The following is a 24697-nucleotide window of genomic DNA, read 5'->3' on the forward strand; positions in this document are numbered from 1 at the left end:
GGTGCAGGAAGCCAAAGGAGGAGAAGGTTTGGAGGCCATCAGTGATGTTTCATAGTGATAGCACATACCTGCGGCTGTCCTGCAGCTCCATCATGATCATGATTATCTTTAGTATATTAACACTGTGTTCTTTACAAAGTTTATGGTGGAGGTCTTTTGTGTTGACATAACCCAGATAGAGTATTTTTGAAAAAGGTTAGTGACATGGCAGTGGAGCTCATCCATGATGGGCCTTATGGAGAAGCAGGACACATTTGGAGGAGCTTTTAGGATGCAGACCCCGGATTCAGACCCAGCCAGTCTGCACCCGCTCTTAAACGACAAAGAAGTGGCTGAATAGCCCTGCGTTTTATCAAAGCAGAGTTTGACCACCACCACGCGGTCTAACGTAGGAACCACAAGTGGTTCACACCGCGCATGCTCACAGAAACACATCTGACCCGTCTCTTGCAATCGATCAGCGAGAGGAAGATGGCGGTGAGAGTCAACATCACATGATCGATCGCCGAAAAACTCGATCGGGGATTTTCTATCTAACCGAGACAAGCGCTCCAAAACACGACCAAGACCAGCCATTTCACATCGCATTGAAGAAGCGACTATATATACGACATTCCGTGGGTATGTGAACCAAAATGGAACAGCCTTCGTGGAGTTTAGGTCGAGCTAGCTTAGAAAACAAGAGGCGATGAGGTCGGTGTCCACCATCTTGTCTCCATACAACATACTTGCTAGGCATGCTAAATTAATCCCTGATAGCAAGGCAACCAGGATATAGGCATTGCAATCGATTTAGTGTACTGTCAAGCTAAAAATGTCCAAAGTTTACAATTTAATCACAAAAAAATGTAATTTGCAGTTCGATGACATTGTGGACTCAAGCTTGATTCGGCTATACTTTAATCACTGTATGTAATACTGGTGTGTTTGATAACTGGATTAATGTTTTGTATCATTTGCCAAAATACTTAAACTAAATAATATTTATAGTTTAATCGCTTATTAACCGATGTCTTTTTTAAGTAAGCTATCTTTTACTTAATATCATTTTGACAACGCTAAAGTGATTATATTTTTATTACCGAAAACCAGGACATTCGGCCCGGCACTCAAATGATACTCGAAGATGTACAACAATTTTAATTGTGCTTCCTCTGTATGGATAGAAACCTGCTATATTACAAAATATTGTATTTACTCAAAGACAACAAACTATTCAGAGGTTACTCAGCATGTTTTATTATGCCTAAAATAATATTTACGGTATTTGCTCGGTGTGTAAAAACAACTTGAATCTTCTCTATCAGAATAATTGGCCTGTAACAAAGTGATAGCTGTCTTTCAAGTTTTCAAGTCTAACTGGAAGAACTTAACCTTTATCAAGAAAGCAAAATGTCTATAGATTTGGTTTAAACATCCCCAAAACATTTTGGACACTGTAAATTGTCCATAAGTGTGAAGTGTTATTTGTGTCTGACACCCAATTTAGGGTGGACCCCACGTCCTTGCTCCATTCAGCTGGGGTAGAATCCAGCTCACCTATGGCCCTAAAGAAGAGGTGTGATGTGTAATGGGTGTATTATTAATCAACTGCCTTTTTTTAAACACTCATCCATCCTCAGAGTTACAGCCAAAGTCAAAAAGCCTTGAAGGGCAATGGAGTTCCCTTGGCATAGTGGGAAGGTTCTGGAGCAGCTGAACCACCAGCGCAAGCAGGGCCTGCTGTGTGACTGCACCTTTGTTGTGGATGGAGTTGACTTCAAGGCCCACAAATCCGTGCTGGCGGCCTGCAGCGTGTACTTCCGCACGCTCTTCTTGGACCAAAAGGACGTGGTGCATCTGGACATCAGTAATGCCGCAGGTGGACTGTAACTACATTTGGAACTATTTTGTTAAATACATATCTAGCATAACTTTTTGGTATGCTGTTTATCACTGCAGGTTTGGGACAAGTCCTGGAATTCATGTACACAGCCAAGCTGAGTTTGAACCCTGGTAATTTAGAGGATGTGATGGCGGTTGCTAACTTCCTGCAAATGCAAGAGATTATAAACGCTTGTTCTGTGTACCAGTCAGTGGCAAATCCAGCTCCATCTCTTATCACATTGGATATTGTCGGTGAGTCCAGTCTTGTGTATGTTTGCATGGATATTGGAAAAAAAACACACACTCATTTTGTGCTATTTTTCACCAGTTTTAAATAGTTTGCAGAGGTGTAGTGGAAGTGCGTTGTCCAAAATGTATCCTTGATGCTGGAAGTGTAAAAGCGAACTGGGGACACTGCGTTTTGTGTGTCCATAGCTTTAAAGGGGGCCTATTATGTTCATTTTTCGGACCATTGCATTAAGTTGTGGAGAGCAGCTATACACGATAACCGGCACATAAAGCTATCCAGTTCTTTCAGAATCCGCACTTATTCAGCTGTATTTCTTTGGATTTTGTGGTTCAGGGGCAGTATCATATCCATGATAAAAGAGCTTTTTCCTTCATGATGTCATGAAAACACCAGAACCTGTCTCACTTTTGATGCTCATAAACAGTCTCAAGAGACACATAATACTCTGATAACATCACTAAGCAGACAATTATGCATAATAGGGGACCTATTCTCTACTTCTACAGGAGAAAAAACAGATGATAAACAGTCAGGAGAGAAGCATGACTGTAACTTGGCAGAAGTGGCGTTACAAGCAGAGCTTAGTCCCTCCAGAACACCCAGGGAAGACAGTAACAAGAGCACAGAACATCAGGACCTTACTGAAGAAAATGAAGACATCGGCGTTCAAACGACAAAGCCTGCCAAAACCATCACCACTGCTGCTCAAAGGAGGATGCTTGTAAAGGAGGAGGAGGATGGCGCTGCACAGGATGCACCCACAATGGAGGCCGACGCTGCTGATAAAGACTACACACCCCGTAAGTACATGATGAGAGAACACTAGTGTGTATTGGCAAAAGGAAAGTGCATTTCTACGTTGTCATATTTCAGCATATTTCAGTTTTTGACTATTGATTTCCAGATAAACCGATCAAATCAGTCACCACCCCCATTTTTACAAGCTCTCGTGGTAGACGGATTCGAAAACCTCCCCAAAGAAACTTCCCACCTGGTAAGCAATTGATGTTGTTTGAGTGCCAAATGCCACCATGTCCATTTTGTTATAATCTTTAATGTTTTAGTTATTTGATTTAAGTTGTCAATATATTGTGAATTGCAGTGCATCCACTACATTTAGAGGGCAATACAGATTTGTTCATATATAAGCTGGACAGAAAGCATTTTTAAAAACTGTTAATAAAACAAATGCTTTTTTCCCCCCAAGCAGTGCCTTCCAGACAGTGCAGAGTAGTACACAGATTAAACTGTGCCAAATAGTGCCTGACGTAACTAGATAAACATAGATACAGTAAATACATACTTTATACATCTTCAAGACAATTTGGATAACAATACCATACCATAAAAGTTGTCGATTGCCGTTCTCTTGGGATCTAGAACCACTGAAGTCTTCCTCTTACGTGTCAGAATTGAACAGTGTCATAATTCTCTCCTTGTTTGCCTAGCAGTAGTCCCAGCAGTGGCAGTGGTCCCCAGAATGCACCAAGCATCATGGGAAATGTACTTTTTATATATAAGCTGCACCGATGTATCAAAGTTTGACAAAACAGTAGCGGCTTAAACCCTGGAATTTATGGTATGTTGTTTTCCATTGATGGGCTGAAAGAAGACGACACAGATGATGAAGGAACAAAAAACAAAGTCCAGCAGATGACCGACTCAACAGAGGAGACCAGACCAGACCATGAGAATGAATGTGAGGATGAGGCAGATGAGGAAGACATGGCACCTGAAGAAGAAACCACTCATCCGATGGACAGACCGGTTCACCCCACGGGTTTCACCAACCGATCCGAATCCAAGCCATACAGCTCAATGACACACAAATGTGAGGTAAGAAGTGTGCAGAATGCAAGGCTCATTTTAATTCAGCACTGCAATCTTCACTTTTTGTCTTTTCTGATACATTCCTTTTAGGTAATTCAATAAAAATACAATATGTTTTATTTTTCTAGGACTGTGGCAAGAAATTCACACATACTGGGAATTTCAAAAGACATATGCGTATTCACACGGGAGAGAAGCCCTTCACATGTCGAGACTGCAACAAGGCCTTTTCTGACCCAGCGGCTTGTAAAGCTCATGAGAAAACACACAGGTCGGCTACATTTTGTACAGTTATACTAAATGTACCCCTAGCATTTCAGTAACCATTTTTATTTCAGTATGTAGGGGACAATACTGTAGAAAGTAAATGCGGATGCACTTAAAAGTAGTCATTGTATAGCTTGTATAATGGTATACGTTTACAATCCACTGATAATGACACAGCCATTGTCTAAATAGATGGCAACACAAGCCTGCCTGCATAAGGGAGGTGCGCTTCATCAAGGGTAACTAATGTGGCATCATTTCCCTCCCACCTCCACAGTCCACTCAAGCCATACAGCTGCTTGACATGCGGAAAGAGCTACCGGCAGATCAGCCTGCTCAACCTGCACCGCAAGCGGCACACCGGAGAGGCACAGTACAGCTGTGAGGTGTGCGGAAAGCTCTTCACCACGTCAGGGAACCTGAAGCGCCACCGGCTGGTGCACAGCGGTTTGAAGCCATACCATTGCGACTACTGTGAGAAGGCTTTCTCCGACCCCACTGCCAAGATGCGACACCTGGAGACACACGACGCCAACAAGGCCAACAAGTGTCCACACTGCGACAAACGTTTCAATCAGGTAATGGTGTCAGTTATGGTAGTAGTAGCATGTAGAATTTTATTGTAAGATCATCATTTTAATATCGGATGTCCTAACCTGTTTTGTTGTGGGGTCTGTTAGATTGGAAATCTGAAGGCTCACTTAAAAATCCATATCGCAGATGGGCCCCTGAAGTGCAGAGAATGTGGCAAACAATTTACCACCTCAGGTAAGTTGTGTTTTTACATTGTTCTGACTATGACACCAATGTGCGCAACCACCTGTCGCTAGGCAGAATTGTTCCACAAAGCCCAATAGCAAAAAACATGGCATACTTTAAACTATGATAAGAATATACACACACAATACAAGGAGACAAGTTTATTGATCGACATGAGCTGACTCCCAACTCAACATTGTGGCAAATAGCAGGCTTTTTACTCCACAGCGCCATCTGCTGAATCTGAGTATGCCAGGCCGATTATTGCAGCAACACATATTTTTGTTTTAAGACAATTAGGCAAACCTTTGTGTGTGTTGGTGTTTTCCCTCAGGAAATCTGAAGCGACACTTACGGGTCCACAGCGGGGAAAAACCATACGTCTGCGTGCACTGCCAAAGAGCTTTCAGTGACCCAGGGGCTCTGCAACGACATGAACGCATCCACACAGGTAAGTTGATGACATTAAGAACCCGGTCACATATAGTACGACATGCTGTATTTCTCCACCTGTGCAACACTGTCTGTCTTTCAGGGGAGAAACCTTGTGTCTGTCCCACCTGTGGCAAAGCCTTCACGCAGGCCAGCTCCCTCATTGCACACGTCCGCCAGCACACTGGAGAGAAACCCTTTGTGTGTGATCGTTGTGGTAAAAGGTCAGCCTGACAAGAAAGCGTCTGAAACATCTTATGGCAAACTAATAACATAACTAATAACATCTTTTGTTTCTCTGTTGGCAGATTTGTACAGTCCAGTCAACTGGCTAATCACATTCGCCACCATGACAATGTCCGCCCTCATCAGTGTCAAATGTGTAACAAGGCCTTTGTTAATGTGGGAGACCTTTCAAAACACATCATCATTCACACCGGTAAGAAGTATGGCAAATGTTTGAATATATATTTTTTTTATTTGCTGTTTTTCTCCATATATCTTCATCTTTAGGCGAGAAACCATTCCTGTGTGATAAATGCGGCAGGGGGTTTAACCGCGTGGACAATCTGCGCTCTCACGTCAAGACCGTGCACCACGGCAAAGCTGGCATGAAGATGCTGGCTGGAGCTGGCAGCAGCACAGGCGAGGGCGCCGAAGGCTGTGCTGAGGCGTCTACCTCCGACAGCGAGATCAACATAGTAACTGTTAGCGAGGACATTGTCACACTGGCGGCGGGAACCCTGTCAGGCAGCGCTGTAGCTCAGCTAACAGGTCAGAGTTGGGATCTATTACTTGGCAATCATATTGAGACAACCATTTAGAGTTTTTAGGGTCTTCAATGAACCTAACATACAGTACTGTACATATTTTTGGACTGTGGGTGCAAATATCTGACCATGTCATACTGAAATTTTACAGTGGTACCAGTGGATGCATCAGTGTGTGCTGATGAAACAGAAGCTTTGAAAGCAGAAATTACCAAAGCTGTAGAGAAAGTGCAAGAAGCAGGTAAGTTTACAAAGCTCGCTGCACATGCAATTTTAGAGAATAAATCAACATGCATATGTCAAAGGTTCTTGAAAGTCATTCATAGACGGTATTTTCCTACAAAAAAAAACAAATAAAAATAATTTTATATATACATGTATATAGCATGTGTGTTTTTGTGTGTGTTAAACCATTTGTCATTTTCCACACTACCTCTGTTTCCAGACCCCAACACCCAGATACTTTATGCCTGTGATTCATGTGGTGATAAATTCCTGGATGCCAGTTCGCTAGCTCAGCATGTACGCATCCACACAGCACAAGCCTTGGTCATGTTTCAAGCAGACTCCGACTTCTACCAGTACACCACAGTCACCACTGCTGAGGGTGAGACCGCTACGGCATGGACCCCCACCACCGAACATGTCATCCAGGAAGAAGGGCTCATCTTTCGTGGCCAAGAGGGAGATGTGGAAGAGGGGATTGTGGGCAAGCCACAAGAAAGAGGAGTGGTTCATACGAAGAAAGGGGAAGATGGGGAAGTGGAAATGCCAGGTGATATCCAGGCAGGTGAAAAAGCTGAAACTGAGACGGAGCTGATTGTGTGTGCAGTTCAAGTGTAGTCATGTTTAAAAGTTACTTGGACTATACTCCAGTGGATGCAATACAAATGATACAGCCTAAATTGTACATTATTACAGCATATTTACGTTTAGACCCAACTAAAGCTGTATCATTCTCCCCATGGCATTCATCTCACGTATGTACATTTTTCTTTTAAATATATATATATATATATATATTTTGTGTCGTATTTTCCTAAATTAACATGATTTGTTACGCATTGTATGTCTATTCTGTTTTTATTATTATTTATTTTGTGCCCGAAAGTCTTAACTTGTTTGTTACAACATAATCCTTATACCTCTCGAATAAACAGTAGTCACTGCTTGTATGTTTCAGACATGTTTCTTGTGGTGGAGAACATGTTGTCCTCGCGGTTAGCATGTTTGCCCCACAGTCTAAATTGTCCATAGGTGTGAATGTATTGCAGAACAAAAAAACTTAAGAAACGAAAATGGCGCCTGCCAATCACAAAGTCACAACAGCCAATACCGTGTCGACGCATAGTGGGGCTATGTTCTTTTTCACAAGTTTTAGAGAAAACTGACAGCAAATTGAGAAAAAGTGTTAGAATATAGTGTATTATAAATATTATATTAGATAAAGCTGGATTTTATATGGGGAAAAGAGGATACGGACAGAAATGGTGAATATATGACAGGCCAGAGGTGGGCCACAACGAAGCATTCATCCCATTGGTGGTAATGAAATTAAAGGCGACGTGTTCCTGCTTCTGATTGGTTGCTTTACGGGGTCAAAGGTAAACGGTGTAGAAAGGCTGACGTCTACTTCCACAGCATGATGGCCGCCTCGATTGCAGTCATGCAGACACACCGGGCCAAAACACGGTCCAGGACGTTAATTCAAAAGAGTTACAAACGTTTGGACAGTAGTATTGTTTTCTTTCTTTCATTAGCCTCCTTGTTGCATTGTGCCTTGGCCGACGGTAAAACTCTGGTCTTACTGGATAACCTAAACATCAGAGACACCCATTCAATCTTCTTCCGTAGTCTCGCAGGTACAGTAAGCATGAAATATGTCATATGTTTGAAGTATGTTTTGTTTTCCTTTATTGTATGGAAAGTACACGACAACGTCTTAGTAGGAATATATAGCTTTGATATTGGCTTTATGCTGGGCGGAAAGGATGCTAACATTAGCCTAGCTTTGTTACGCTCTGTCCAGCTATTTGTCATGTACTGTACTGCCATTAACTGCTGCTACATAAAGTAGCCGTCAAAACGTCATGTAGCCTGGAACAGCACCGCTGTTATAGACTTGCAGCAAGATTAAGGAATTTTAAAATTCCTTGAAATTCCTCACTACAGCGGGGTTTGTATTTGAAAAGATCAACGTGTAATAATTGTTGGAGTCTATAGTTCGTTTCTTTAAAGTTCAGTCTGTTAGCAATTACAATCACATCACGCTGTACTTTTTTTAAGATCCTAAGATATTTTATGTGGTCATTAATCTCCATTTCTCTTTCAGATCGCGGCTTTGACCTTACATTCAAAACAGCTGATGACCCCTCACTGTCGCTCATCAAATATGGCCAGTTCCCGTACAATCATCTGATCATCTTCTCACCATCAGTTGAGGGTACATTTAACAGTTTTCATTCTAAATAAACCCAATTTTTTATGTTGATACAACAAGCAACAATTTGTGGTGATTTGCAGACTTTGGAGGCAATATAAATGTGGAGACCATTACATCCTTCATCGATGGCGGAGGAAATGTCTTGGTTGCTGCCAGTTCTGAAATTGGTCAGTTCACTTCATTTAGTCATGCTTTGATATGATTTAAAACACCGTAAATGAATTACAATACTTCTTAGGTGACCCTCTGAGGGAGTTGGGCAGTGAGTGTGGCATTGAGTTTGATGAGGAAAAGACCGCCGTCATCGACCATCACAACTATGATGTGTCGGATCCTGGAGAGGTAAAGTCCGCCTCACTCCAGTCATACTGTCCGTTGACATCATTATTGACTGAGAAGTTGTTGTCATTTTTATCTACAGCACACCCTGATTGTTGCTGACCCAGAGAACATGCTGAAAGCTCCCACCATTGTCGGCAAACCCACCAATAAACCGGTTTTGTTTAAAGGCGTTGCGTAAGTAGCAATGGGGATTTTTTAGCAATTTTTAACAGTTGCTTAAATATGGATTTTTTAGACTAATAAGCTATAGTCAACGGCAAAATAGCGAGCATTTATTCATTTTGGAAAAGTGATAGATGAGGGAGCAATATTTGAACCACCATGGTGCAAGGGACGACTGTTTCTAATATCATTGATTGGGCTTCCAGCATGGTGGCTGATCCTGACAACCCTCTGGTCCTGGACATCCTTACTGGCTCGTCTACAGCCTACTCCTTTTTTCCTGACAGACCTATTTCTCAGGTAAGTACACTGACTGTGCAGTATAATAGCGTTCATGCTGAAGGGCTGTCCAGACTGTTTTTCTTCATGGAGTCACTATACGGCACTGAATGTTTTATTTTTCTTTTTTAGTACCCCCATGCTGTTGGCAAAAATACTCTGCTGATTGCCGGCATTCAGGCCAGGAACAACGCCAGAGTGGTTTTTAGCGGCTCCCTGGACTTCTTTAGTGACGCCTTTTTCAACTCTGCGGTGCAGAAAGCCACACCTGGATCTGAACGGTCAGTTCTGGCTCATGTTATTTCTTTTTTTTGTGTGTGTTGTCACAGTGTATAGCTGCAATAGTTAATTGATTACTCAATTCATCAACTATTTTGATCATCGATTAATCTTTTTAAAAATTTAAATATGTAAATATCCTCTCATTTCAGCCATTTTTTTTATTTCCTTAGTCATCCATAAAGTATTATTTTTGCCAACAAGATATTCACACACATCAGCTCTGACTTGGGAAAACGGTGAGGTTGCAGGCCCAACCACTAACTGTAGGTGTTAGCCTCATGTTGACATGGTAATCAAAATGTAGTTACAGCCCAAGTATGGTACTGTAATCCATTGTATTTAGCAAAAGTAATACACTCTGAATGCGAATGTCTGAACATTATATTCGCACATTGTTGTGGTGGGGATTCTTTAAGAAATATATTTTAACTCCATTATATATTTTACACAGATGACTAAATCTGCTATTAATCAGTGCAGTGAAAGTCCACACATGAAAACATACACCATGTAATACACTTGCTTGCATATTTCTGAGCATGTAACTGCCACTTGTCACACCATATATGAATATAATCACACTGGGCAGCCTCAAACTGTAAAAGTACTGAGTCCAACTGAGTGTGTTTTGTCTCTTGTAGACACGAGCAGACTGGCAACATGGAGCTGGCTGAGGCTCTCTCCCGCTGGGTGTTCAAAGAGGCTGGTGTCCTCAGGGTGGGTGCTGTTACCCATCATCCCGTGGGTGAGACTATCCCACCTGCAGCTTACACCATCACCGATCTTGTGGTGAGTAAATGGACTCGCTGTAAAGCCCTGAATACATTTGAACTGAGTTGATGAGAACTATACTGTCCATGCAGGAGTACAAAATTGTCATTGAGATGCTCTCTGAGGGCCGTTGGGTTCCTTTTGATGGTGATGACATTCAGCTGGAATTTGTGAGGATTGACCCCTTCGTCAGGACTTATCTCAAGAAAAACGGTATCGTTTATTAGTGCACTACTGCCTAGATTTGACACACATCGTTGTTAAGATTTGAAATTGAATACACTTGTTTGTTTTGAATCGCCGCAAGGTGGGAAATATAGTGTCCAGTTTAAGCTGCCAGACGTGTACGGAGTCTTCCAGTTCAAGGTGGACTACAACCGACTGGGATATACACACCTCTACTCCTCCACCCAGGTCAGTCAACAGTCAATATCGTAACATAGGACTGAATGGATGAATTACGCCTGATAGCGCTGGTTAATGTATCATAGCAGAGATCAGACATGTGAGTGTGCATGTTATGGAGGACAAAATGGAAAAAAACATTGAAATAATGTGTTATTAAATGTCAATTAAATAAATCAATAAATAAATCTTTTTTTAAAATGTGCCATATAAATCTTGAAATAATTAAATGTCATTAAATTGAAATACCAGTTGATTTAACGTGAAACTATATATAATTATTTCAGTGTTTAATTGTATGAATGTAATCACTTAATTAAATATTAGAATAATGAAACATTTCACAGACTTGTGTGTATGTGTACAGCTTCAGGAATTTTATTTGTCGCAGGCACCCGTCAAAAGTCTGTGGGCGTGACTAACGCAAAATTCCAACAACTTGAATAAATTCCAACTGTACTCGAGTCTTGACTCAACACTGCATGCCTGATATGATTGTATCCTGCCCGTCTTTTACTGCGGTTTTTGCAGGCTGTACAGCATCCCAAACTCTTAACGACGGTTGTTTTGTTTACCACAGGTGTCAGTGCGTCCCCTGCAGCACACCCAGTATGAGCGCTTCATCCCCTCAGCGTTCCCATACTATGCCAGCGTCTTTTCCATGATGTCAGGACTCTTTGTCTTCAGCATTGTCTTCCTGCACATGAAAGAGAAGGAGAAGTCTGACTAAATCTGAGGGGGTACAGAAAATGAATACCATGTAACTTTTGAAAGCAACTTCAAATTGAATGGGGGGGGGGGGGGGGGGGCATTGCAATTTTTTTTGTGGGGTTGGTATCGTGGCACTCAAGTAAGTGGGTCTTGACACTAAAATAATGTGCTGTTTTTCTTTTCACTTTTATTTGAAAACAATTCTATCCATGTTTCGTACTTGATTGGTAAGCCATTTTATAAAATGATGTGACGTGAGCAAGAATATCACCCACCCGTATCAGTTGACCCGCATTTCACCATCATGGTGGTAGCCACATGCACTGAACAAAACTATGCCAACTGCTAAATTGCCTGTAATTGTTTTGGATAATAAAGTTGACATTCCATCTGTCACGTGACACATCTGACCAAGACGTTTTTTTTACACATTTTAATGTGAGGCATGAAGTGTTTCTGTCTCAAACAATAGTACCAATATAGTGATGACTGATAATATGATATGCTCTTTGTAGGCAAGTCGTTATTTGTTCGATTTATTATTTTTTTATGATTTGTCAAGATTTTTAAAAAATAAACTATTACACGTCTAAATAAGTAGTTTGTGATTTCAACAAAACATTTTGAAGGCCATGTCGCGTAGAGTGACGTAGTTTCCTGTGACGTACATTTGACCTGACAGCTGTAACGCAGTAAAAGTTGGCAGGAGTTAGCAACCTGTGACTAAAAATGATTTTAATGGGGAATATATATTGAAATTAAATGTAAATAAGTTACTTGAAATTTCATAAACGGCGGTCTTGTTAAACAAAAAAAATCGTTGCGGCAAACAATCATTGGACGGGAGCTATCTTAACACTAAGTGGCTAACGCTGTCAATATCGCATTAGCGCTATCAGTGCTATTGAATGGGTGTGCGATAGGGGATTTAATCTTTTGTCAAACAACGTCAGTGTCCCTTTTGTACATTGTAGGTGTTAATGTTGCGAATGTGTGCTAGGCCTTAGCTTTAGCCAAACTAGCACTGCAAGAGCCAGCTCGGGTCAGCTGACAAGTCTTGAGTGTCAACAACAGTGATGGATCAACTCGAAGTCAAGGACCGCATTTTGGAAAACATCTCTCTTTCCGTCAAGAAGGTATCGCTTACTTTGTTATTACATTGTCACTTTATTAAATTCGTTTTGGTGGCTTAGAAAACGACAAAGAAGGGCAACAAACACACCACTCAGTGTGGTATCGTCTGGGAAGGGCTTTAGCCCATTCACATCCATTTTGCTAAGGTTAACGCTCACTCATGCTAATTAGAGACCCCTCTTAGTTGATATTATGCTGCTGTTCTCACATACTGCAACAATGTTTTTGATATAAAGCCTCAATATTGTCTCTCTGCAGGATATGTTGTAAACAAACCTGCCGAATGCATGCACCATGTTTATGTTTCTGTTTCTGTTGTGGAATCCTCATGTTGACAACATTATCCTGTGCCTTCATGCTTGGTGTTGTTCCTAAACTAGGATACATTCGATACACTTTCACAATGGAACAGCTCTAGCAACTGTTAAGTTTTATTGGCCATTAAGTGCAAGTGTATGTTCCATCATCCAGTCACATAAAACAACCACTGACATTTTTCTGGAGCATATTTTATGGTGTTTCCTGCTTCCTCCAGGCTTTGGTTACTCTCTCATTGTAGCAACTTCAAATTTAAATATAACTGAATGCATCTTAGCAATTTTGAAATTGTTTTTATTTTTATTTACCAAATTGCTTGAAGTTATGGATAAGTCATGAGGACTTTCTAAGCTATATGTGATTTTCCCAGACATAATACACCATATAAAAAGTAAGTCAATTTAGAATCTCAGTGGTTTTTAAACATGTCTTCCGTAAACATGCATAATGTATATCTTTCTACAGTTGCAGAGTTACTTTGCAGCGTGTGAAGATGAGGCTCCAGCCATCCGAAATCATGACCGTGTTCTACAGAGGCTCTGCGAACACCTTGATCATGCGCTGTTGTATGGGTAGGCATATTTACATTAAATTATGGCCTTTGAAAATGCGTTACAAATCACATGACTTTTGTTTGTATGAGTGAACAAGCCGTTGATTGCTTTCTCCTTTTTAGGCTTCAGGATATTTCCTCAGGCTACTGGGTTCTAGTCCTTCACTTCACCAGGAGAGAGGCCGTGCGCCAGATAGACGAGCTTCAACACATAGCGACAAACCTCGGACGAAGTGAGTGTTACTCGTTTGGAATGTAAACGATCAGTCACAATTCAATTAACTTAAGCCTTATTTATTGACATTGATGCTAGGTCGGGCATGGTTATACCTGGCATTGAGTGAGAGCTCTTTAGAGAGCTACCTGCGGCTTTTCCAAGAGAACCAGGGACTGCTGCAGAAGTATTACTTCAAGTAAGTCCTCCAGTGATTTCATGGCATGAGATGGGTTCATTAGATACAGTACATTAAAATATCCCATATTAGGCTAAATATATTTTTATTGCTGCTATACCTGGTGAAAATCTTAATGCAGCCAAGCCCCTCTTCTGATCAATCACATGTAGTGGAAACCCTGTCAACAATTTCTTGTCTTTTGTGCACAGGAATGCATTAGTGTGCAGTCACGACCACCTGACACTCTTCCTCACGCTGGTGGCCGGACTGGAGTTCATTCGATTCGACCTGGAGCTGGTCAGCATCAGTTTTATTATTGTGTAACACATAGCACCACATCTCTAACCTCAACTGCTGCTCCTGCTGCTCCAGGATGTGCCATATTTGGACGTGACCCCTTACATGCCAGACTACTATAAACCACACAACCTGTTGGACTTTGAGGAAAGGCTGCCCAGTTCAGACAGTTTATCCCTGCATTCCTTCACTTCCCTGACCTCCACCAACCTGGAGTGGGATGACAGTGCCATCGCCCCCTCGAGTGAAGGTGAGCTGCCCTGTCCCCGAACTTTATTTGTAACACTGTTGGCGCTCAAGTGTGAGTTTCACATCTTTACAATTCTGGGTCTTGAAATGACCACTTTACACAGCATTTTGAGTAATTAAATTGAGTAAAAAATGCCGTTGCTTACAAAAGTGTACTGTATCAGTTTAATAGCATGGCTCGGATAATGCAGTGCTCGATCATTGCAACTGCTGAGCCAAGTGGCTTCATCACTGTTTAGTGTTCTCAATGTGTTTTAGTTTCTCCATTTTCCCATTGATTTTCTTTTGTTGTATACCATAATTTATGTGTAATTTATCTGATATCACAGTCTCAACCTCCTCTCTGATGACTTCACAACACCTCTTTCTAATGTTTTATGTTATTCCTCCTTTTTTTAGATTATGATTTTGGTGACATCTTCCCCGTGTTGCAGGCAATGCCAAGTGCAGACTGGGAAGGTGGGACATGAGTTAACGCTCAGCTTTGGCATGGTCCTGCTTTTGTTTGTGCTTGATATATGTTTGGAACGTAATGTACTGTTTACATCAGAAACCATTTTAAATGAAAAAATAACGACAGCATTAATAGGGCGCCATGGTAGCCCAGTGGTTAGCAACTTCGAAGATCTGGGTTCGAACCTTTGGACATCTTTGTATGGAGTTTGCATGTTCTCTCCGTGTGCACGTACCTCAATGTACATGCATTTTAGGTTAATCGGCGACTCCAAATTGTCCATAGGTATGAATGTGAGTGTGAATGATTGTTTGTCTATATGTGCCCTGTGATTGGCTGGCGACCAGACCAGTCCAGAGTGGACAGTGCCACCCAAAGTCAGATGAGTTAGGCTCAAGCATACCCCCGCTACCCTAATAATGACACGGCAAAGAAAAAGAATGAATACGGCACTAATAGAGTGAATTAGAATAATTAGAATAAATAGAGTATTTATTTTAATTATTATCCACCACATTAAGGTGTCAGGTTTCAGTGTGGGCTGTTTGTTTGGCATGATTCTCCATCCTAATGCTTGTCATTTTTTGTGTAGTACAGTGAGACAAATGTGAATGTCTCTTGTACTCCAGTCTGTCTTTGTCCTGTCAGTCTTTTTCATGTGTGCTATGTGACACTGGCCTAGACAGTGCAATACACTGAAGAATGAGCAGAGGCAATTATCAACAATAGCTTTCACATCTTCTATTTATTTTACTTTTACTTATTTTTTTAACACCTTTGTATCATAATCACTATCAATATCACTATCACAGTATTTTATTTATTACTATTTATTTGAAGCACTGCCTTACTGCATTTGATTGGTTGCTGGTTTATTTACAAGAAATGTTGTTCCAGAGGGATAATAACTTGACCTGACATACACTATGGATACATTCACACTGCAGGGTATGATGTTCAATTTGGATTTTTTGGTTGAAATCTTACCTTAAATGACATAAGCCTGCGCTCAAACTACAGCATTGATGCTTGAACGTGGCCTCTGGTACTGCTTCTTGTTTTACTACTTAACGCCTTCCTCTATTGTCTTGTATGTTTTTTCTGTCGATGGACTTCAACAATAATGCAATGCCTAACTGTATATTTGTGTGCAACAGTGATGTGGAAAGACACAAAGTTTCTGTCATGTGGTGCATGGTGAAATAGAAACATCTCTCCCCACAAAAACGACTGAACTTTACTTTGTTTCTGTCCTACAGCCAAATGTCTTTTGTATTTCTACAGCTATAAAAGCAAATACAGTGGATCCCTGCATATTCACGATTCAGCATCGAGAACTGTTCAAATTCAGATTTTTGATCAAAAAAGTATTTCTTATATGGAAAAACATGTCCGGAATGTATCCAGCATGCTTTGCAAGTTTTAAAGTAGTATTAAATAGTATTGTTTTGCATAGTCTCTGTGGTGCACTTACTGTATATTGTGTGTTTCACATGTGGTGTTGCCATTTTTGGTTGCACCGTGAATGAGGAAGTTGATTTGATGACCTCCTGTTGATTTGTTTTGTGTGAGTAAATGTAAATGTCAAGCTAATTCAATAGACAGCAATTCCTCCATCAAATTAGTTACATCCAGTAGCACCATAGACAGAGCCCATGGTTGATTAGTGTCAAAAATAGGATGGTCTGAACCTCGCGAATAGCAGGGATCTACTGTATGTAAGCCTTTTTCGGTCCTAATTCAGTTTCTTGGTGTCATATTCAATGAAAGAAGGCGACCTCACCGACCAGGCCAGCTGCCCAAGGTCCAGTGGCTCCGATCCCTTAACTGTCATCAGCGACACAGTGGTCCCAAACGCCGGCAATGTCAAGGTGAAGGTTGGCTCTCGTCTATCGCCACACAGCCCCACTTCCAGATATAATCCCTTCAATGAGGACTCAGATGCCAACACCTCAGCTGATGTGACACCAGTTCACGTCCCAAGCCGTTACATCAACACTGCAGGAGACGATACAGAGAGCACCAACAACGAACTGGAAGTCATTCGGTACAGTACACTCCGTTGTTTGTTCATGTTCATTTGGATCCACTTATGTTGATGTTAAATCCCTCTTGGTTTGCAGAATGGCAACAAGAAGGAAACCAGGCAAGAAACGACGTGGGAAGAGCGCCACAGATCTCGCCAGCAGCATCCATAACTCTTTATCATATGAGCACATAGAAATTGACAATGCCGTCCAGAGCTCAAAGGATGTAGATGCTTTGAATGGCACCGTAATCCACCTTGACCGTGAGACAGAAACAGGGAGGGGCAAAGCCGGAAAAGAGGTGGCGGGGGAGGAACTTGATGACGATGGGGTGGAGGCCCTGCTAAGGCTTCCCGAGGTGACAGACACCTCCATGGATTCAGTTGGCCAACCCCTGCGAGATGTCATGGACAGACTTAATGGTGCTCTGGATGGAGACGAGGTCTGGGATCACCCGAAGTATGAGGAGAAACACGGAGGTGATCGGGCATCAGAGCCTCCTGCACAGCAGCCCTTTCGAGAAGATTCCGGGGGGGAGCCTCCTGACCCAGTATCGGGAGAGCAGTTCCATCTCACTGTGGCCCCAAGCCCAAACCTGCAGTTCTCTTCAGCAACTCAAGACTTATTCTGCCTTACCCCCAGCAGTACAGACTCTGCTCCCACAGGTGGTGGCTACCATGACGCTACAGAGCAAAGCCAGTCACAGACTCTATCAGGTGGCTATGAAGATCAAAGAGAGGCAACAACACCAACAGGACAGGAATCCAACATGAAAAAGGGGGATGATAATAGTGCAGAAAATGGCAAAATGACTTGTGATGATGCAGAAGTTGAAGAGGAGAAGCTTAGTCCCTCAGAAATTCATCATCCGGCTGAGTTTAAGTAAGGGGATCAGGTTTTCTTTTCTGATTGTGAGTGGCGTTCATGTATTTACTGTTTGTGTTTTTTAGGGTGGACAACAACCACTTACTACTCCTCATGATCCATGTATTCAGAGAGAATGAAGAGCAGCTCTTCAGGGTAATGACCTTGTCCATTTTGATACGTGTTAATGGATGTTTTGCAAACTTAGTATGTCATTCTGACTTTTTATATTGCTGGGTGTTTTTATTGCCAATGTTTATTACCAGCACTGTAATTATTATGTAATGCATTGCCATTGTATTTTCAACAGCTATTGTGTCTTCCATTGATATTCATTTTTTTAGATGGTGAGGATGAGTACAGGCCATATGGAGGGAGACCTGCAGCCTCTTTACATGTTGCTGACTGACTGTTACATCTACCTGCTTAGGAAAGGTCAGTCGTAGTCACCATACATTTGTTTTACCCATGGCTGCCAGTACTTATAAACTAACAGGCATCTTCTGTGTAATTACCCCCAATAAAGCTCCCAAAGCTCTGAGTAATACCAAATGTGTGACCACTGAACTTCTAGTTCCAAAACAAACATTGTGCATGTGCTGTTGTGTCTTTGTCTCAGAAGGGTTACACAATTTTCTGGGATTAAACTTCTCCACAGGTGCTGCAGAGAAGCCGTACACTGTGGAAGATGCCGTTTCATACAATGAGCTTGACTACCTTTCAGTAAGATCTTTGTTACATTCCGGTTCTTAGCCTGACTGTACCCAGTAAAACTAGCTGACCAAATTAAGTTGCAAATTTTGAACTTTTGTGCAACCACACAGTCACAGCAGCTGGTTAATTTCAGAATTAAAACCGTTAAGTGAAATGTTCATGCATGACAAGTTACTTATACAGTATACACAGTTTTGTAAACTTTACAGGCTATTAAAGACACCTCTACATTTCAAAATCAACCATGAGGTAATACCACAATGACATCTCACTCATCGTTGCAGGTGGGGCTTGACCAACAGACAGTGACCATCGTTTGCACTAATCGAAGAAGGAAGTTCCTGTTGGACACAGCTGATGCCTCTCTAACTATGTGAGTGTTTTCCTGCAAATGTCTGTCAATCATCCCCTTTATCCTCCAAATGTCTTTTATAATTCAGCATGTGTGGTCATCTCCTACCCACCTCAATTCTTACCTCTTTGCGTCCAGATGGTTCTTGTCAGTTCTAAAGTCTGCCATGGTGAATGGTTGTCGAGAGCCCCCATTTCCCTCCATCCTGACTGATGCCACCATGGAAAAACTTGCTCTCACCAAGTTTGTCTCCCAAGAATCTCATTGTGAGGTAAAGACATGCTTTCATTATTGGCCTCTATTTTAGTTTTTTTTAAAGTAGTTGTTATCCAGTGTTTCTCTGTACCTCCAGGTTTCTGAGGTTTCCATACATTTATATTCACTGGTCCACTGGGAGGATCCTATGGATGTGATCTTGTCCCCCCAAGGGGACACACCAAACTTTAAATTACCGTCCAGCACGAAGGAAGGGATGGTGCAGTACAGGGCAGGATCCACATACCTGGGCAAGGAGCTGTGGAAAAGCTGCTACCTTGTCCTCAGGTAGGGGCTCACATACGTGCAGTGCTGTTAAAAATGTCTCCCCCACCCCACCCCTTCCTGATTTATTATTTTTTTGCATGTTTGTCACACTGATGTTTCAGATCATCAAATAAATCAAAATATTGGTCAATGGCAACACAACTGACCAACCAAACCTTTTAGTATTAAAGGAGAAAAAACCCAAACCAACACGGCGCTGTGTAGAATGGCCCCTTTGCAGAGGGTTTTCAAGCGCCTTTTTAAGGTCATGCCACAGCAACTTAATAGGATTCAGGTCAGAACTTTGACTATATAACCTTTTTCACACTGGTTAATCTCAATTACTTTCTTTATCATTTCTTTATCATAGTGTCTTAACATTTGAAGATCTTTTGATCTACTTGATCCTGTGTAAGTGATTTTTGACAATCGGGCCTTGGTGTGGCTAGATTAGTTGAACTCAGGTCTGATAAACTACAGTTATGTTTTTACAGGACATATTCACACAGGGCCTTATGGGTTTGTTTGTTTTTTTCCTCCCTTTAATATAGTAATGTATTTTTTAATTTAAAAACAGCATCTAGTTTTCAGTTGTGCTTCATTGACTAATATTTAAATACGTTTGATCTTAAACATGCAATTGTGAAAAAAAAAATGAAATCACACATTTTCACACCACTGTACCTAAGCTGGTTGCTCTGAGCATGAACATCTGAGTATGCATTTCTAGGTATACCAGAGGTTCACATTGCACATATAAACTACTGTGGCTTTTTGTCCCCTTCTTGTAGCAATGGCATACTGTATCTCTATTCAGAAAGAACTGATGTGACGCCTCTGCTCTCTGTTACTATGGGGTGAGTTTTGTGCTCTAAAATATAATCTACATAAACTACTTGACAAGCTACTGTCATGTCCTCTAACAATCTTACATCAGTGGAGAATACTGTGGAGGCTGCCGTCGCTCACACAGCACAGAGCGTCCTCATGCATTTCAAGTCATCCTGACTGAGCGCCCCCCTCTGGAACTCAGTGCCAACAACGAACAGGACATGGCTGACTGGATGCAACTGCTCTGCCAGTCTGTCTCTAAAGGAGTAAGGATCAAACATAGTTTACATCATTCAACATGGTGGTCGACACATCAATTACAAAGCACCATACATGGATATAACTGTAATCTTCTCCCCTGAAGGTCATTCCTCAAGGTGTGGCTCCAACCCCATGTATCCCATGTTGCTTGGTTGTGACGGATAACAAACTGCTGACTTGCCATCAAGACTGTCAGACCAGCTTCTTCCGCTCGCTGGGCAGTGCTAATATCTGTGACATCACAGCCGTCAGCATTGAGTCCAACATGGAGTACTGTGTCATTGTAGGTGGCTTTTGATGTTCAAACATTGACATCTATGAAGGTGTATGCAATGCTTTCAATAGGCAATGCTTCAAACATGATCATGAGAACTGTATTAACTTCATTAACTGTATACTGAGTTCATTTTGGACTTGCAGATGATTCCTGCATTGAACTCTGGCACTTTTTCTGTTTTACCAACAGGAGTTTGCCATAGACCGTGATCACTTCCTTCCACCGTGGGTCTTGTACTTCAGTGGATGTGAAGAGCGAAATCGGCTTCTGCAGGTCTTGGACAGCGCGTGGAGAAGCATATTCCAGGTAGTGGGAGAGACTTATAGACCATTTGCCTGATAATGATAAAGCTTTGAGTATATCTATATTACATGTGTGCTGACTGCATTTTGAGTACAACAATTGGATGTCATGGCTGTATCTGTCGTGTGGCCAGTAGAGAGCAGAAAAGGCATGCAATTGGTTCCAGAATTTCTGTGACAATTCATGAAGGGAATTTTGTCATAGTTGGAGTGTAGAAAACCTGTTTATTACCTTCTAAATTCGGTTAGCATTATTAGAGCCCTGTAGACATGAAATTACTATTGTCATCACTGAGACTAAATGAGATACAACAGTTAAACACACTTTCTGATGCTACTAATTAAGATTGTGTGCCCAGACTTTTCACTACTCACGTACGTGTTGCACCAACCTAATTACATGTCTCTGGGAGAATTCTATTGGAATGAAAATAACATCACATCTGCAGTTGTGACACCCTCCAGCTTTGTCCAATTGTTCCTTCATATCTCCAACAACAGGTGGCCCTCCCCCAAAAAGAGGTGTCCGAGCCATCGGTACAGAAGCGCTGCAGTGAAGCCCTTGCTTTAATGAAGAGCGCGTGGCAGCGGGCAGACAGTTTGGCTCGAGGCCGGGCGCAGCGTGATCCTTGGTGCTGACACGTACACACATGCGCACACATATGCACACTATTGTCAGTAATATCACCCTGATATGTGCTCAGGATATGCTAATGACAGCATTAACACTGAAACACTACGATCAGAGGACACAGGGCTGTTGCTCACTTTCACTGCCGGAATGTTGGTCTGTAGCAGCACAAATGTCCCATCAAAGAAGCTTGGCTGCTGTTTTCTAGTGAATGGAGTCAACAGTTACCTTTTGTGATTTTTTTCCCCGTACAAACGTAAACTCCAGTTTTGGAGAGTGGCACACCACATTATTGTAGATGATACTGTTACAGTGCTTGCTGCACAAAAAAGTGATACCTAAGCGCTCAAGACAATTCCAGTCTTCCTGAGCATATTATACTCATGTTGACCAATATTGCCCATGCATCGTCCCAAATTGCTGCAGATACAACTCTGTATGCTTCCCATTTGCACTCACTTGTTCCATGTTTCCTCCTCACGCATCCTGCCTTTTACCACCCTGATATCAGCATGTTCGCCTTTTGCTCTTACTTGTAAACGCTTCCATGCAGCCTTGCACATAGTTTTACAGCGGTACGAATTACGTGCTCTTGTATGTGTACCGTAGCGGCCGCTACATCATACAGTATGGCGTGTGTGCATGTGGCCTTACTGCTGCTGTCACCGTGAGGCTCAATGTAGACATTAAGCTTCTTTTGCTGTGACAATGTTGCCTTTGTGCGATAGCCTTTGCCACCAGCGACATTGAAATGAAACACTGTTTCTTCTTTCCTTTTTAGTCGATGCCTTACGCAGCACAATTCATGTCTTTGAGGTCATCAGAAAAACAATTAATTCTCAACGGTCATAAATCAAACCCGATTCATATATATTTCACTTATTGACATACATGCTCTCTTGTCAAGTGCTTTAAATTTTTCCAAGTACCACTTGATAACCTCTGATGCCCTTTTATGAAGAATACTAATCTCAGGTGAAAACAGTACATTACATCCAATATTGAGCACTTTTTTTCCTTTTTTTAAATGGCTGCTCATTTTAGTTGCGTTATTTTAATGTCCATATTCATCGTATGTGCAGTGAAATATATGGGGGTATTTTGTGTATAAAGAAGACAATGCCAGGAGAAAGAATGTAAAATACTGTATTAAAATTATAGTCAGTTGGCTTTCACATGTCATTAATTGGACCCAGATTTATTTTCTATCATATATATGATAGAAAAAATATCTATGATACTTTTTTTTTTTTAGATTGTGACCGACTCTAAAGATATAAGTAAAAGTGAACATAATAATCATCCCCTTGTATGGGACGTACAGATGCAGGTTGGGCTTACTTTGAAAGTTTTAGTCCACGTTTATGGTGTGTAATTTGCTAAGATGTCATGTACGTAGATAAGTCAGTGTTGTATGCGACACATTGCTGGCCAATGATTTTTGACATCCTTTCCATGATCCAAAAATGCATCTTTAGATTTTTAATTTCCACGTAAAAAAACATACTTATGTGTATTTTGTTTTATTTGGTTGTAAATGCAGCATAGAACTTACACTCTCACACAGAGGTTTTTTTATATTGTTTGTTGTGCTAATGATTGAGGGGAAAAATAACCTTGTGAAAGAAAAGGCATAACAGAATAAAGCGGGGGGGTTGGACAACAATTGTGTGTATTTCATTGTAAATCCTTAGGCCCAGCAGAACAAAGAACATAGTGGACACCGAAATGAGAAACATTGATCAAATGGGTATGCTGGAGCCTATCCCAGCTGACTTCGGGAGAGAGGCGGGGTACACCCTGGACTGGTCGCCAGCCAATCACAGGGCACATATAGACAAACAACCATTCACACTCACATTCATACCTATGGACAATTTGGAGTCACCAATTAACCTAGCATGTTTTTGGAATGTGGGAGGAAACCGGAGTACCCGGAGAAAACCCACGCACACACGGGGAGAACATACAAACTCCACACAGAGATTCCAAGCAGAGAATCGAACCCAGGTCTTCCCGATTTCCTGACTGTGTGGCCGCAATAAACTATAGTATATAAGTGCATTCCAGTATTGTTGTGATCATTTTGCACATTTGGACCTTAATGGAGTTTTAAGTAGAGCTACAATATGCAAAAGCAGGAAGAGGGATACAAAAATATTTGGAACCAAACACCCATCCCCACCCGGCTAAACGCCTTTGTCGAAGCTTTTCACGGTTTTAGCAAGGAGCATTGGCCGAAGATGGACTATCTCCAAACTGTTGCTGAAATCTAATGGCTTTCCAACTTCACAAGAGTCAGAAGAGCGAGCTGTGAGTAACCATTTACACATACAGTGCATCCGGAAAGTATTCACAGCGCTTCACTTTTTCTACATTTTGTCATGTTACATGTTACATTCCGAACTGTATTAAATTAATCTCTTAACTCAAAATTCTACACAAAATACTCCATTATGGCAATGTGAAAAAAGGTTTTTTTGACATGTTTTGAATTCATTAAAAATAGAAAACAATCACATTTACATAAGTATTCACAGCCTTTGCTTAATACTTTGTTGATCCACCTCTGTGCACAGCCATTTTCAGATCTCTCCAGAGATGTTCGATCGGATTCAAGTCTGAACTCTGGCTGGGCCACTCCAGGACATTCACAGAGTGGTTCTGAAGCCAATCTTTTGAGATCTTGGCTGTGTGCTTCGGGTCGTTGACCTCAGGCTGGGGCGAAGGTTCATTTTTCAGCAGGACAAGAGCGCTCTGGAGCAGGTTTTCATCCAGGATACCTCTATATATTGCTGCATTCATTTTTCCTTCTATCCTGACTAGTCCTAGTGTGCACTAGTTCCTGCTGCTGAAAAACATCCCCACAGCATGATGCTGCCACCACCATGCTTCACTGTAGGGATGGTATTGGCCTGGTGATGAGCAGTGCCTGGTTTCCTCCAAA

The 24697-nt window shown here is 41.6% G+C and overlaps 3 protein-coding genes across 9 annotated transcripts; all 3 read left to right on the forward strand.

Annotated features, from left to right (window-relative positions):
• Positions 1-404: 404 nt before the first annotated feature.
• Positions 405-7343, forward strand: zbtb17 (zinc finger and BTB domain containing 17). Of its 4 annotated transcripts, XM_058085046.1 has the most exons (16): positions 871-908; positions 1490-1558; positions 1623-1861; positions 1942-2118; positions 2623-2916; positions 3021-3110; positions 3726-3952; positions 4075-4217; positions 4491-4791; positions 4894-4981; positions 5307-5423; positions 5508-5628; positions 5713-5843; positions 5918-6178; positions 6326-6415; positions 6620-7343. In XM_058085046.1, exons 3-16 carry the CDS (start codon positions 1657-1659, stop codon positions 7015-7017), a joined length of 2643 nt encoding a protein of 880 aa, XP_057941029.1. In that variant the 5' UTR covers positions 871-908; positions 1490-1558; positions 1623-1656; the 3' UTR covers positions 7018-7343. The 4 variants fall into 4 exon arrangements, with proteins under 4 accessions (XP_057941030.1, XP_057941026.1, XP_057941028.1 ...); XM_058085047.1 differs by lacking the exons at positions 871-908; positions 1490-1558 and adding an exon at positions 405-621 and having other exon boundaries at positions 3729-3952; XM_058085043.1 differs by lacking the exons at positions 871-908; positions 1490-1558 and adding an exon at positions 406-621.
• A 436-nt stretch (positions 7344-7779) lies between these two features.
• On the forward strand, positions 7780-11970 carry ddost (dolichyl-diphosphooligosaccharide--protein glycosyltransferase subunit (non-catalytic)). Its single transcript, XM_058084706.1, has 11 exons — positions 7780-8036; positions 8507-8617; positions 8698-8784; positions 8856-8959; positions 9039-9133; positions 9328-9421; positions 9533-9681; positions 10324-10471; positions 10546-10666; positions 10761-10867; positions 11439-11970. Exons 1-11 carry the CDS (start codon positions 7817-7819, stop codon positions 11586-11588), a joined length of 1386 nt encoding a protein of 461 aa, XP_057940689.1. The 5' UTR covers positions 7780-7816; the 3' UTR covers positions 11589-11970.
• Positions 11971-12227: 257 nt separating this feature from the next.
• On the forward strand, positions 12228-23814 carry plekhm2 (pleckstrin homology domain containing, family M (with RUN domain) member 2). 4 transcript variants are annotated; one of them, XM_058085451.1, is made up of 20 exons: positions 12228-12705; positions 13487-13593; positions 13698-13807; positions 13888-13987; positions 14179-14266; positions 14342-14516; positions 14915-14974; positions 16740-17016; positions 17093-17878; positions 17947-18016; positions 18205-18295; positions 18519-18583; positions 18859-18947; positions 19065-19197; positions 19279-19469; positions 20240-20305; positions 20386-20545; positions 20644-20823; positions 21007-21123; positions 21621-23814. In XM_058085451.1, exons 1-20 carry the CDS (start codon positions 12646-12648, stop codon positions 21756-21758), a joined length of 3063 nt encoding a protein of 1020 aa, XP_057941434.1. In that variant the 5' UTR covers positions 12228-12645; the 3' UTR covers positions 21759-23814. The 4 variants fall into 4 exon arrangements, with proteins under 4 accessions (XP_057941434.1, XP_057941435.1, XP_057941436.1 ...); XM_058085452.1 differs by having other exon boundaries at positions 16743-17016; XM_058085453.1 differs by lacking the exon at positions 14915-14974.
• Positions 23815-24697: the final 883 nt, after the last annotated feature.

Source organism: Doryrhamphus excisus, chromosome 10 (genome assembly GCF_030265055.1).
Source record: "Doryrhamphus excisus isolate RoL2022-K1 chromosome 10, RoL_Dexc_1.0, whole genome shotgun sequence".
Classification (NCBI taxonomy): Eukaryota; Metazoa; Chordata; class Actinopteri; order Syngnathiformes; family Syngnathidae; genus Doryrhamphus; species Doryrhamphus excisus.